Raw genomic sequence first — 15,115 nt, 5'->3', positions numbered from 1 at the left:
AAGATTCTTAAAGAACTAGATCTAATAATATATAATAAAAATTTATATCTCTTTATAGAAGATAATATAATTATATTTTATTAGTTAAAATATACAGCAACTGCTGATTATATTATTAAAAAAATAAAATAATATTATAAGATTAGAAAGACTATTAAATTTAATATATTTTTAAAAATTAAGATTATATATAATTAATTTAATAGAAAAATATAACTATTTTAATAAGTCTATTATAATAATCTAATCGCCTGTGATAGAATAATCCAGCTATCGGGATAAAGATCATCGGGATAATATATTATAATAATTATGAGAGTTATATTATCAGAATAATATATTATAGTAATTATAAGAGTTATAAGATTATTAATAGTAATTTTATATCTCTCTAATATTTATAAAATATTAATCTCTCTGTAAGAAGCTACTGATTCTTTAAGAATTAATCTATCTTATAAATATAGACTATCTTTGTTATTATTAAATAAATATATAGTATTTTATAATTAATTTCTTATCTAGTTAACAGACTTTTTATTTTAATAAGTAGATTTTATTATATTCTGATTTTTCTCTTTTTAACTATCTAAGAAAGATATTATTTATTAAAAATAATAAAGAAATAAAAGTACTTAGTAATTAAATTAATTTAGAATTTTTGCTGAATACTATTTTTATTATTAAAGAGATTTAATAATTAGAAGATTATATTTATTAATTAGAATAAATTATTAATTTATAGTAAAGAATAGCTTATCTTTAAAGAAATAGCTTTTTAAGTAAAATTTTTTTAAGATATTATTAATTCTTCTCTAAATTAGAAAAGAATAAAAAAAAGATTAAATTTAAAAATATTTTTTATTTTATTCTGAACTTTAATCTCTAAAAATATTAAAAATAAATTATTAATTTAGAATATATATTTAAAGATATATTTAAGAAATATTTATTAAAAAAATATAAGATTCTCGCTGCTATTAATTATATAGACTTAGTATATAAACAGAGATAATATTATTTTATAAATAATAAGAATCTAGAAAAGAGATAATTTCTTAAGAAATTATAATCTTAATTTAAAGATTAGACTCTTATACTAATTCAGAATACTGCTATTTTTTAATTAAATATTATAATCTAATTTAAATAGACTTATTAATAATATAGTTAGAATCCGCGAGAGTTTTATATTTATTTTAATATCTTAGAGTAATATTTTTTTTATTAAGTAGAAAAAAAAAAATTTTATTTTACTTTATTAAATTATTATCAGATCTAAATTATTATATTTAAAAATATATTTTCTATCTATCAGAGAAGCAGGACAAAATAATAACTATTATTATTTATTATTATAAACTATAAAAAAATAAAGAAAAATATAAGTAAAATAATAATTAATTTAGTAATTATAAGCCACACAAGTGCTTCTAAGAAACTATTAATAAAATTATTAAGAAAGATATCTTAAATTATAGAAAAAATCCTATCAGAAAAAATAATAATTAATTATAATATTTTATATATAAAAATACTCAATATTTTATAAATTAATATTTTATCAAAGATAAAAGAATTTAATCTGCTAGAATCTACTAATTCTTATTAAATTTAGAGAAAAAAATAGAAAAGTTAAAATAAATTTTATAATTTTAACTTCTTTATCTATAATAAAAATTATATATTATTTTTATATTTTTATCTATATTTAAAATAATCTTAAAATTTTTACAGATCTGAATAGCTGCGTTGAAGTAGATATTATTAATTATTAATTTATTAAAGTTTATAATCTTTAATATATTCTGATTACTATATCAAAGATTAAAGTTATTAATTAAATTATTACTTCTATCTATAGTATATAGAAAGTCTCTATTACTGCTATTAATTTATAAGAAGATACCTATATTTTTAAATAATATTATATAAAGATTAATCAGGACTCTTAACTAGAAGATAATTTTATATTATTTTTAATAACTATACTTTATAATCTATATATTATTTTATTAATATAAAACCGCCAGTAATAATTTAGTATATTATCTATTTTACTATTTTTATTATTTAATTTACTAAAGTAACTTAAAACTTAGTAAAAATATATATTATTATTAAACTTTCTGAAGATATCTGACTATCAGAAGAAGAATCTTATAATTTATTATTAAATTTTAAGATAATTTTTATTAAACTCAAGCAGTTTTAAAATATATTCTTTATAAATTTTTTTTAATAGCTATCTTCTTATAGTTTTATAAATTATATTATTAATATTAAATCTAATAAAATATTCTCTTATAATTTAATATATCTCTTATTCAAAGCTGAACTTAAGATTTTATAAGAATATATTAAAAAGAATCTAAAACTAGATTAAATTTAATCTTTAAAGAGTTCTGCTAAAATTCTTATTCTCTTTATATTTAAAAAAAATAATAATTTATATCTTTATATAGACTATAGAGATCTTAATAAGATTTCTATTAAGAATTATTATTTCTTATCTCTTATTTTAAAGATTCTTAATAAGATTTCAAGAAGTATCTATTTTTTAAAAATTAATATTAAAAATATATACTACTGAATCTATATTAAAAAAGATAATAAATAGAAAATAGTATTTTATATTTAATATAGCTACTTTAAATATATAATTATATTATTTAGATTAATTAATACTTTAGTAACTTTCTAAAATTATATATATACTATACTTTAAGAACTTCTTAATAATTTTTATATAGTATATCTAAATAATATTCTTATTTTTTTATTAGATAAGAAATCTTATATAAAGTATATTTATTAAATTTTAAAGAGGCTTTAAAAAGCTTAGCTCTATATAAAATTATTAAAATATTTATTTTATTAATCTTAAGTTAAATTTCTGGAATATATTATTAATTCTAATAAAGTATCTATAAATTCTTAATAGATAAATAATATTATTTTATAACTAATTTTTAAAAATTATTATAATATCTAGATCTTTTTTAGATTCTATAATTTTTATTAATAATTTATTTAAAATTATTTTTATATTATCTTATTTTTTATTTCTTTATTTTATAAAATAATCAACAAATAAAAGCTAGAAAAGATTTATCTAATTTTAATTAAATAAACTACTTTCTGCTGTTTTATTACTATCTTTTAATAAATATCTTTATTAATATATTTTAATTCTACAAAATCTCGCTGTTTAGAAACTAATATATTAAAAAAAAAATAAGTAATATCTTATTTTAATTTAATATTAAAAATATATTTTATTTAGTTATATTCTAGTTCTGTAAGTTTTCTAATATTAAATTAAATTATAATATTCTAGATCAAGAGTTATTTGCTATTATTTACTTTTTTAAATAATAATAATAATATTTAAAAGATATTTTTTAAATAATCAAGATTTTATCAGACTATTTAAACTTATAATTTTTTATATATTAAACCCGGATTAATAAAAAACAAGCTTGATAGCTTATAAATCTAATCTTTTATAATTTTATTATTAAATATAAAATAGAAAAATCAAATCTAGCAGATAGATTCTTTAGAATATTTTATAAATCTTAAGTAAAATCTATTTCTTAAGAGAAATTATTAATTCTAATTTAAGTATAATTTATAAATATATTATTTCTGATAATAAAAGATCTTATTAAAAAAAAAATCTAGTTTAAATCTTAAAATATACAGGATTATTCTGGGTTTAATATCTATATTATATTAAGCTTAAAAAACTTTAATAATTAAACTAATATAGAGACAGCTGACTGGGCTGCTTAAAAGAATTTATCTTAAAAAAGATTTATTTCTTAATTTATAATATTATAAATATATACCGCGAAAGTTTTATACTTAAATATATATAATTCTAAATTTTAAGAAATAATCTTATATTTATAAAATAATAATCCAGAGATATAATAATAAAAGACTGCTGTTTAATAAAAATAATTAAATTAAAAATATTAGATTATTAAAATAATTAATTATATTTATTTTAAAGATTAATACTATATTCTCTTTTCTAAAATATTATATCAGATATTTATTAAGCTATATTATAATAATTTATTAGTAGAATACTTTAAAAAGATCTAAACAGAAATACTGCTATATAAAAAGTTTTACTAAAACAGATTATAATATAATATAATTAAATATATTTAAATTTATTTAATATATTAAGAAATCACTGCTTCAAAGTATTAATTATATAATAATCTTAAATTATTATTAATTTTATTATATCTTTTTATTAAATTAATAATAGATTTTATTACAGGGCTGCTCTTTATTATCTAATATAAAAAAATTATTAATACTATTCTAGTTATTATTAATTAATTCTTAAAATATTATCTTTTTTTTATTATTTTATTTATAATAACTGTTCCAGATCTTGCTGAACTATTTTATAAATAAATTAAATTAATCTTTAAATCTCTAAATAAGATTATATCTAATCAAGAATTAATTTTTATTAGTAAATTCTAATTAAATTTAATTTATAATAGCTATATAATCTTGAAGCTTTTGATTATATTTTATTTTTAAATTAATAATTAAATAAAATAAATAAATCAAATACTTAAATATTATCTCTAATATTATTTCAGCTAGTATAATATTAACTAGTTATTAATTCTTCTAAGTACTTAATTTATCTATAATAATACAGATAATATAATTACAGATTAATTATTTTATAATATTTTTTATAGCTTTTTACTGAACTTTTATATTAAAATTAAGATTAATTCTCAGTAGCAAGAAGTCCCAGCAATATAAAATAGAATTAAAAAACTTAAAAAAATAAGAAAATAATTATAAAAAATATAATAAATAGCTATAAAAAAATAAAAAAAATATTATAATAAGTATAGAAAACTATTTTATTTTAAAAAAAGAAATTTAATTAAATTATTAACTTAGAACTTATAATTTAAAGAATTAAGAAAACTAGCTCTGAAGTTTATAGAATTCTTTTAGATTCTTAAATATATTAAATCTTAGATATATTAATTATATTTATCTGAGAAATATAAACAAATTTATAATATATTCTATATTTTCTTATTAAAACTATAAAATACTAGAAAAGATTATAAAGAACTGCTCCTAATATCTAAGCTAGATAATAAAGATAAATAGAAAGTTAAAAAAATTAAAGACTATTAATATTATAATAGTCAGAATTACTATCTAATTAAATAAAAAAAATAATTAAGTAAATATAATTAATAAATTTCTAGTAAAAATATAAAGAATATATCCGAAGCTATAAAATAATATTAAAAATATTATAAAAAATATTATATATTAAAAAAACAGAAGATAATTATTAATAAATTATTTTATATTTTTAAGAAATAAGCTATAGAAATATTAATCTCTTAATATTTTTTATTAATTATATTATCACAAATTAAATATATTAATAAATATAAAATTATTCTGCTATAAAACAGCAGAGAATACTTAAATATATTTAGTTATATTTATTATTTATTTATAAGATAAATAATAATAATAATCAGATTCTCTTATTATAATTTAAAAATATTTACAGAAAAAGTAGATTTCAGAAAAAAAATATAAGAATTTATAATTAATTTAATAATATTATTTTTATTATTTAAAATTAATTTATTATTATTAATATCCGAGTATTAAATATATACTATAGCTCTTACTAAATTAAAAAAATTCTATAGAGCAGAAATCCAGTCTATATATTCTAGATTATTAAATAATAAATATAATAATATTTTTATTTTATAAATATAATAATTCTTCAGCAAGATACAGAGGCCAGAATAAGAAATTAATTATATTAAAAAAATATAATAAGTCTTAATAAACTTAATATACTCAGCGGTAAATTTCTAATAGAATATTAATAATAAAATCACAAAGATCTTATCTTTTAATTATAATAAGAATTTATATACTTAGTAATCTTGATATTTTTTAATAAAAATTTATAAATATAAGTATTCTTTATATTATTAAATATTTTTATAAAAATATAGATCTCTTCGCAAATAATTTATTTAATATTATTATTCTAATATTTTTTCTTCAGAATCAGAATAATCTATTTAATAATTTTTATAAAATTATAAATATTTTCTAGCAGATCAGTTATAGACTTAAGAGATATTAGTAAATTATATATATATAATACAGAGTATATAAAATCTATAAAATTATAAGTCTTTTTTCTCGCGAAACAGAAATAATATAGAATAAATATCTTTATATTTAATAAATAACTAATATTATATAAAGTACTCTTCTTAGAATTAAAGTTATTATTTATATATCTTAGATAATATATACAGAAGTTATAGCAGGCTTTAATAAAAATATTCTGCTTAGAATATACTGTTCTCTTTACTATCGCGAAGTAATTAAAAATAAGATTAATATTCGACAAAGAAGAGAATAATAATAATACAATATAAATAAAAATAATAAAGATTATATAAAATAATAAAGAAATATAAAAAGAATAATTATAAATTACTAAAGAAATAATAATTATAAAATAAAAGAGAAGAAGAAAGAGAAATAATATAAAAAATTTTTTTATTTATACTTCTTCGCAGAAGATTTATCTATATAAATATAATATAAAAAATTCTTTTATTTATACTTCTTCGCAGGGGATCTATTTATATAAATATAATTAAATATTTATAAAGCTATACAGAAATAATATATAACTCTGTTTATATTATATATTTTATAAATTTTTTATTTTTTACTATCAAATTCTTATTATTTTAAATCAAAAATATATAAAACTATTCTTAATATTTAAGCCAGATAACTTATCCCAGCAAAGAAGAGTACTATTTATAATAGAATAATCCAGCTATTAGAATAAAGATTATTAAAATAATATATTATAGTAATTATAAGAGTTGTGTTATTAGAATAATATATTATAGTAATTATAAAAATTATAAAATTATTAATAATAATTCTATATCTCTCTAATATTTATAAAATATCAATCCCTCTGTAAGAAGCTACTGATTCTTTAAAAATCAGTCTATTTTATAAATATAGACTATCTTTATTATTATCAAATAAATATACAATGTTTTATAATTGATTCCTTACCTAGTCGACAGGCTTTCTACCCTGACAAGTAGATCCTATCACATCGCCCGATATTATTTTAATATAATTAGAAAAAAGAAAGCTTTAAATAAAGAAATTAAATTAAAATTATATAGCAGAAAGATTATAAAGAGTTAGATTCTTAATTATTTATAAAAAATTAAATCTATATAATTTAATACTGTAATAATATATCTTAATATCTTAAAAATAATATTATATTTAGCCGAATTTATAATTAATTCTGGATTAAAATATTAAAAAATAATAAATTATCTACTTTAATATTTCTAAAATATATAAGATATAGAGTGGCTTAACCTGACTGTTATATCTTAACCTTAACCTGGCTATAACCTGATAATCAGATTAAGATATAAAAAATTTTTAACTATATAATTAAGATTAGATTAAGATATAACTATTATTATAACTATTTATACCTGCTGATCAAAAAAATTAGATATAATAAATAAATTAATAACTACAGATTAATTTATAATATATATATACTTTTTATATAGATAATATATAAAATATAATATATATTTAATTATAGTATAGATATAATAATATTCTTATTTCTTTAAATATAATCTATTATTTAATCTGCTTAATTAATTATCTCAGGCCCTTAAGAAATATACTATACTCTAAAAAAGATTTTTATAGAATTTAATATAAAAGAAATAAAAAAAGATATAAAATATTTATTCTTTATATTATTTAGAATAATAATTATAATAATATAAAAATTATAAAGACTGGGTCTCTATCTCTATCTAAATATATATAATAATTAAAAACTTAGATAAGATTAGTTCTTTTAATTTTAATAATAATCTATTTTTTAAATTATCTTTAAGATTATCTATATTTTTATTTTTATTAATATAAAAAATAATAATTATCTTATTCTTCTTTTATTTCTTAAATATAAAAATAATTAAATCTAGATTAAGATTATTAAGTATTTTCTAATACTTCTTATTTATAATAAAATAATTAATATATATTTAAAGTATAACTGCTTTAATTATATTAGAATTAAGATAATTTTAGTAATAATAATAAATATCTTAAGAACTATTAAAAAAATATTTAATACTAATATTATTAATTATAATTAAAAGAAAATCTCTAGTTATTTAATAAAAAATAGAAAACTAATTACAGCAGAACTTTTAATAAATAAAAATATTAATATATTTTATAATATCTGGAATTATATTAATTTAATTAAAGATATCTTAAGAAGCTATATATCTTTAATATCTAAATATATTTTAAATTCTTTATATATCTTAACTATAAATAAAAATCTCTAATATTTAGAGATATTATAAAAAATCTTATCTAAATCTAATAATAATTCAGAGACTATTAATAATATATTAATTATTAGATTTTAATTAAAATAAAAAAAGAATATCTTCTTAAAAATAATTTAATATTTATAATATTAGTTAATATTCTTATTTAGTTATATATCTTTCTTAAATTTCTTAAGCTTTAATATCAGGTTCAGAATAATTATAATTATATAGATATAGTCTTCTATTTAATAAATATAATAATAATATTTTTAAAGCTTTTAATATATATTATATAAATTCTTAAAAATTTTTTTCTTTCAGAGTATCTGTTTTCTTTTTAGTCTATTAATTAAATAATTCAGATAATTAAAGAGATTATTATAGATATTATAAATTTTATAAATAATAGATTTATTATTTTTAGAAAGATAAAAAATAAAAAAAAAAAAAATATAGAAGCTTAAGAAAATATTTTATTTATTTTTATTTTATTATAATAAAATAAAGATAATTAATATTATTATATTTATAATACTAAATAAAACTTTTAATTACTTAATAGAGTTTAAGTATTTAATAAATTATAAAATAAATTAAGTTCCAGTAGATTTTATAATTAAAAAAAAGATAATAAATTAAGCTAGATTTAAGTTATTAAATAAGTAAAAACTTTTTATAATATTAAGAACTTATATTTATAAATTATATAATCTTTTAAATTTATAATTAAGAATTAATATAATAAACTAATTAATAAAAGACTTTTAGAAACTCTTTATAAAAAAAGATTTTATATTAGTCTTTTATAGACAGCTTTTAGAATATATTTTTTTAAAAATTCTTCAAATATTAAAAGAGACTTTAAGACTTTTATTATTATTTTTTTATATATATTTAATAATATTATTTAAAATCTTAATCTAAAATTTCCGCAGAAGAGTATTAATTATAAACTAAATTATATAAATAAGACAGAAAATATAATACTGATTTTAAATAATCTTTAAAAAATCAGAATTAATTAAAATATTATAAAACTAAATACTCTAATTAAGTTAAGTTTAAAATTTAGCTAAGATTATATTAAATATTATATTATTATTACTAATATTATTAATTATTATATCTAATAATTAATAAATAAGATTATATTTATATAAGACTAATAAAATAATTATAACTAGATTTTTATTAATATAAGATCTAGATATTAATTAAAAATCTAGTAAAATCTTATAATAATCTATATCTTCTATTAAAAAATATTTAATTAAATTAAAAAATATTTTTTAATTAAGACTAATCCAGCAGTCTACTATAATTAATATTTATTTAATATCTAGAAATTTTAATAATAGCTATATATATATCTCTTTAAATAGTTCTATAAAATATTCTTTAATCTATATTTAATTAAAAGAACTTAATTTTTAACAGAAAGATAAAATAATAAAATTAATTATTTATTTAAATTAAATATACTCAACAGTTCAGAACAGTAGATAATAAATAATTATAAAATATAAGATTTAATTCTAAAAATTCTGTTTATTATAAACTATAGAGATCTAAAGAAAGATAATAATTAAAAAAGATTTATTTTAAAAAAATAAATAAATATCTATAATAACTTTTTATTTAGTATCTGACTAATTATTTACTTAGATATAACTAATAATAATTTCTTTTTATAATTCTTATAAAGATAATAACTTATAGAACTAGTTTCTAAGTTTTTAATTTCTAAATATTATAAGATATAAGTATATATAATATAATAAATATAAAAGATTTTATTAGAAAATAATATATCTTTCTAAAAGCTGTTTTATATTATTAATAACTTTTCTTAATTAAAATAAAATAGTAATTTTTAAGTTTATATATAATCTTTAGAAAAAATTATCTTCTATTATTAATTCTAAAAAATAAAAAGCTTTTTTTAAAAAGCTGAATATAAATTATAAAATAATCTTCTAATTTTTTATAATATATATAATCTTAAGATTTAAAAAAAAAGAAAAAATCTAACTTAAGAAGCTTATCTTAATTTAAATATTATTATAATTTATAAAGATCTGAGAAATAAAAGAAAAAGATTTAATAATATTTTTTAAAAATAAATTAAATAATTAGAATTAACTTATAATTCTGAAGCTATTTTATAAATAATAAATATAAAAAAATAAAAGCAGAAAACTCTGTTTAATAGATATTAGATTAGAATAAGAGCTTAGTATAATAATAAAATAGAATTTAGTCTCTGATTATAGATTTAATAATAAATCTAATAAGTAAAAATTTATATCTAAAGCTCAGAGTTATAAAATAATCTCTTTTTTTAAATAAAACTACTTAAGATATAATAAATTAGAATAAAAAATAGATATTTATAAAAAAAATCTATAAAAAATTTTTATAAAATCTTTTATAAAAACTATAATATTATAATACAGATCTAGTATATTTTATTTAAATATCTTATTTATTTATTTTATTTATTTAATCTGTTTAATCTATTTAATCTGTTTAATTTATTTAATCTATTTTATTTTAATAATCTAATTATTTATAATCTTCTTAATTATTTATTTATTTTTAATTCTGTTAATAGCTCTTTGAGCTATATTTTATTTATAAATCTAAGAATAGTCTAATTCAGAAGAAATAATAAAATAAAAATAATATATTTATTTTTAGTATTTTAATTAATAATTAATATATAGTTTTTCTAATATTTTATAATATAATTAAAATATACAGCTAAAATAGAATAATAATTATATATCTTTATATATATTTCTTATTATAAGAATAATAATTTTTATAAAAAGCTAAATTTTATTAATATAACTAGAATTTTCTTATTATTTTTAATAGATAATAATAAAAAAGATACTAATTTCTTTCTTAATTATATTTTTTTAATCTAAAAAGCTTCTTTTTATATATTTTTAGACGATAATAAAGATAGCCAGATTAATAATTATTTAATCTAGATATATCTTAATTATACTAGAGCTTAAAAAAATATAGCAGATAAATCTTAATATTAAGAATAATTAAGATAATTAATTACCCGGTTTTTAGCTATATTATAATTAGATATAAAAATTTTCTTAATCTGATTATAACCTGGTGGTTAGGTATAAAAATTCTAATTAACCTGACCTGACCTGGCCGTTAGCCACTCTAATAAGATAGATATATTCAGTATTTAAATATTATTAAAAATAAGAGAATATTTTCTGAAAAAAATAAAAAAAAAATATAATTAAAATTACTAGTAATATAATTTATATAAATCTTAAAAATCAGTAATTCTTAAAAGACTATATATATTATTTATATAAAAAATCTATTAATTAATAAGTAAGTAAATAAAAAACAGTAATTATATTAATAATAAAAGTCAAATCATTTATAATATTAAAAGCTGCGAAGAATATATTCTGATAGAGATATCTTTTTAATATTATTAGATTTAATTCTAATTATATTATAATAATTAATTATAATAATCAGTAAATACTGCGAATACTGATTAATAAAAAATTTTATATAATAATTTATTTTTATTATATTAATATTTACTAATATTAGCTTTGCCAGAAGATTCAGAATAGCCAAATTAATATATATTAATAGTTTATAAATAAAATAGCAGTCAATAATTTTATTAAATTATTAATATCTTAAAATTATATAAAATTTATTAGATTACTAGAATTAATTAATCAAGCCAACTAGCTATCCTGATACTAAAATTATTATATTTAAAAATTAATTTAATATTATATTAATATTTACTACTAGAAATTACAGCCTTTATAGGCTGAAGAAAATATATTAAATAAAATAAGAACTTAATATAATAATAGAACAAGATTTAGCTCTTTAATCTCTAATTAATCTAAATCAGTCTATATATAGCCCTATACATAACTTTATATATATCTGATTATTATCTAATTCTATGTCTATATAGCCCAACTGCCTGCGCAGCAGTATCATAGAATCAGACCTTTATTATATTGTCATTCTAGACCTAACAATACGATACTATATCTGGCCTTTTGTACGCCAATAACGAAATAGCTGTGGCAGTCATGTCATGAAATAACAAATCAATCCAGTACAAAATGCAGAGCACCACAGACAATAAACCTGAAGATTAAAATGAACAAGGTAGGGGCTTCTCCTCGACTGATAAGAAAAGGATACGCAGAACTGCCGTCTGAAGCATCACTAGCTGAGAGGCTGGTGTAGTAACAATGCTAAAAACTGCATCGCGACAAATGATGGGTGTAATGGATAACAATCGTATGTATATACATGCAACGATCACCCATAGAGCTCGACCCGGTCGCGATACGTCATGCCTGCTGGGGCCGCCATTTCGCAACGGTTCGGAGCATCCATCTCAGGTGGGCGATGCGCCGAATGCAGCTCGACGACCCCCGGCTGACGGTATTGTCGTAAATAAGATATGTCTTCTTTGCCATGGGCTGCCTTCGCTTTTCGGTAGCGCCGGTACCAAAACAATGCGGTGAAGTTGAGAAGCAGCAGAACCGCCACGGCAATACCGATGCCAATACCAATCTTGGCACCTGTGGATAGACCCGTATTTTTCGATTCGTCTTGAAGCGGTGTTGTTGTGGAAGTGGAAGTGGACTGAGCGATGGTGGAATATGCTGCGGCTGCGGCTGCTGGTGATTGAGTGGACAGACTAGAGGCACTAGTTGAGCTTGGGGAGGCTGTAATGGAGTTGTATGCGCTGGCTTGTTCTTTATTGAAGGCGACGGTAATAGGCTGAGCCCACATGGTAATCGGGCCTGAGACGACGGTGTTGCATGTTTTGGCAGTATCGTTGCGGCAGGGGACGCTTGTTGAACCGTCCGATGCGGGATACATACTGAGGCAGCCGGCGAACACCACATTGGTGGATATAAGGTCTCCAACAGTCGTGGGTGTTGTGTAATAGGTGAAGTCTCTGTGTTGCAGAACGGATAAGCCGCGGCTCAAGGCTAATAATTTCTCCAGCTCTGGAACATTGAATGTGGAACGTACGATATACAACAAACGGCCGTTGTCGCGGTGCCCACAATGTCCACCTGCGGAGAGGTGTACCCATATGGACACCAGTCGGGGCTGTAGGCCGAGCCATAAGCCACTCTGCCGGTGTTGGAAAAGCCACCAGGAAAGCAGGTCCAATCCACGGCTACTGCATTCTGAAGCAGCAGGCCATTTGAGATTTGGTTGTAGGCGGAGCCCTCATATGTCCATCTCGTGGTGCATTCTGCAGGCGGGGTGAATATGGTGCTTAGGGAGGTTATGCTGGCCGGTATTGATGACGACATGGTCGATTGATAATGAGTGAGAAGGGAGGGAAATCATTAGAGAGTACACTCACTCAGATAGGACAAGAGGAGCATGATCAACAGCAGGTGGCTGCATGATTTAAGTCAGTTGTCCGGCTGAGAGCCGCTCCACGCTGAGCGCCGTGATAAGTACCAGCGGGATTTAATAGGCTCTTGGCCACTAGGCAGCACCCAATTCGTGATAACAAATTAGGCCCGGAGAGTAGATTGAGTAAGTGCCCAGCTTCCAGACTTGTTGGATTGAAGCACTTTAGTCTCCTGCATGGCCCTAAGTGATCCTCACTTGCGGCTATTAGCGGGAGTCGGGACAACCATCTTATTCAGATTCAGTCCAAGGTAAAACAACAAAGACGGCCACATTGCTGTCAAGAAACCGGAAGGGAAAGATGGGAAAGACAGAGGAGAATTAAATGGCCCCCACACTAGTAGCTGGGGCATAATGCTGTCAATAAATTGGGTGGGAGGGGTACAAAACACCGGTGCCAAGACCCTTGTCAACTCTGCAGTAATTTGCGACATCAGCTCGATGGTCGAAAACTAACCGAACATATGGCCTCGTTGGCCACATATGATAGGTTGGAGCCCTAACATAGTTAACGCATCTGACATAATACACAGCAAGAAAATACCATTTTATGATATTGTGCCACCATTGTACCATGGTGATATCGCAACTCACCACACGCTTGCCCACCCACTCTCCGGGCTGAGGGCCAATTAGGGCACTGAGAGGCTACTAGCGCACGCGAAACCCTTGAGGCGGGAGTCGGGTTCATCCGTAGCGGCGATGCATGCGGAGTTATGTTCAGCCCTTTGTGGTCTTTACCCTACCATAACAAACACCATAGGCGAACTTTTTAGGCCAGATACATCACCTCAGCCCTGGATCCTTTCAAAGAAGAAGGAATAAAAACAAAAGAGAAAAGACAAACAACAAAAAGCACACAACCCTCTCTCTCTCCCCACCTGATCGATTGATTGGTTGTCTTGTCGGTCTGGTGGTGGTAAGCGTGACGGACGGGTAAAAAAAGGCAAGAAAAAAGAAACGTCCAGGGAGAGGATCGAACTCTCAACCTCACGATTAACAGTCGTACGCGCTAACCAATTGCGCCACCCAGACGAGTTGTAAGTATGACGCAACGTCTTGAATTATGTACTGCGCTTGCAGGGTTTTGGGAGGGGCGTAAGCATGATGTGGGTTGTGCTTGGGGTAGGGTTTTCAGGGTTTGGGGGGTGTTCATATTGCAAAGGTTGGTTTTTGGCGATGGT

At 20.0% G+C, this 15,115-nt stretch overlaps 1 protein-coding gene and 1 non-coding gene across 2 annotated transcripts; both read right to left on the bottom strand.

Moving 5' to 3' along the window:
- Positions 1 to 12,546: 12,546 nt before the first annotated feature.
- On the bottom strand, positions 12,547 to 14,257 carry BO70DRAFT_332532 (uncharacterized protein). Its single transcript, XM_025540924.1, has 2 exons — positions 13,536 to 14,257; positions 12,547 to 13,458 (listed from the first exon to the last, which is right to left on the bottom strand). Exons 1-2 carry the CDS (start codon positions 13,823 to 13,825, stop codon positions 12,810 to 12,812), a joined length of 939 nt encoding a protein of 312 aa, XP_025401434.1. The 5' UTR covers positions 13,826 to 14,257; the 3' UTR covers positions 12,547 to 12,809.
- Positions 14,258 to 14,892: 635 nt separating this feature from the next.
- Positions 14,893 to 14,966, bottom strand: BO70DRAFT_t96. The gene has a single exon. It is a non-coding gene; the product is annotated as a tRNA-Asn (tRNA).
- Positions 14,967 to 15,115: the final 149 nt, after the last annotated feature.

The sequence above is a fragment of the Aspergillus heteromorphus genome, assembly GCF_003184545.1.
Source record: "Aspergillus heteromorphus CBS 117.55 chromosome Unknown BO70scaffold_6, whole genome shotgun sequence".
NCBI classification, from domain to species: Eukaryota; Fungi; Ascomycota; class Eurotiomycetes; order Eurotiales; family Aspergillaceae; genus Aspergillus; species Aspergillus heteromorphus.
This window is presented reverse-complemented; position numbering and strand designations above follow the sequence as displayed.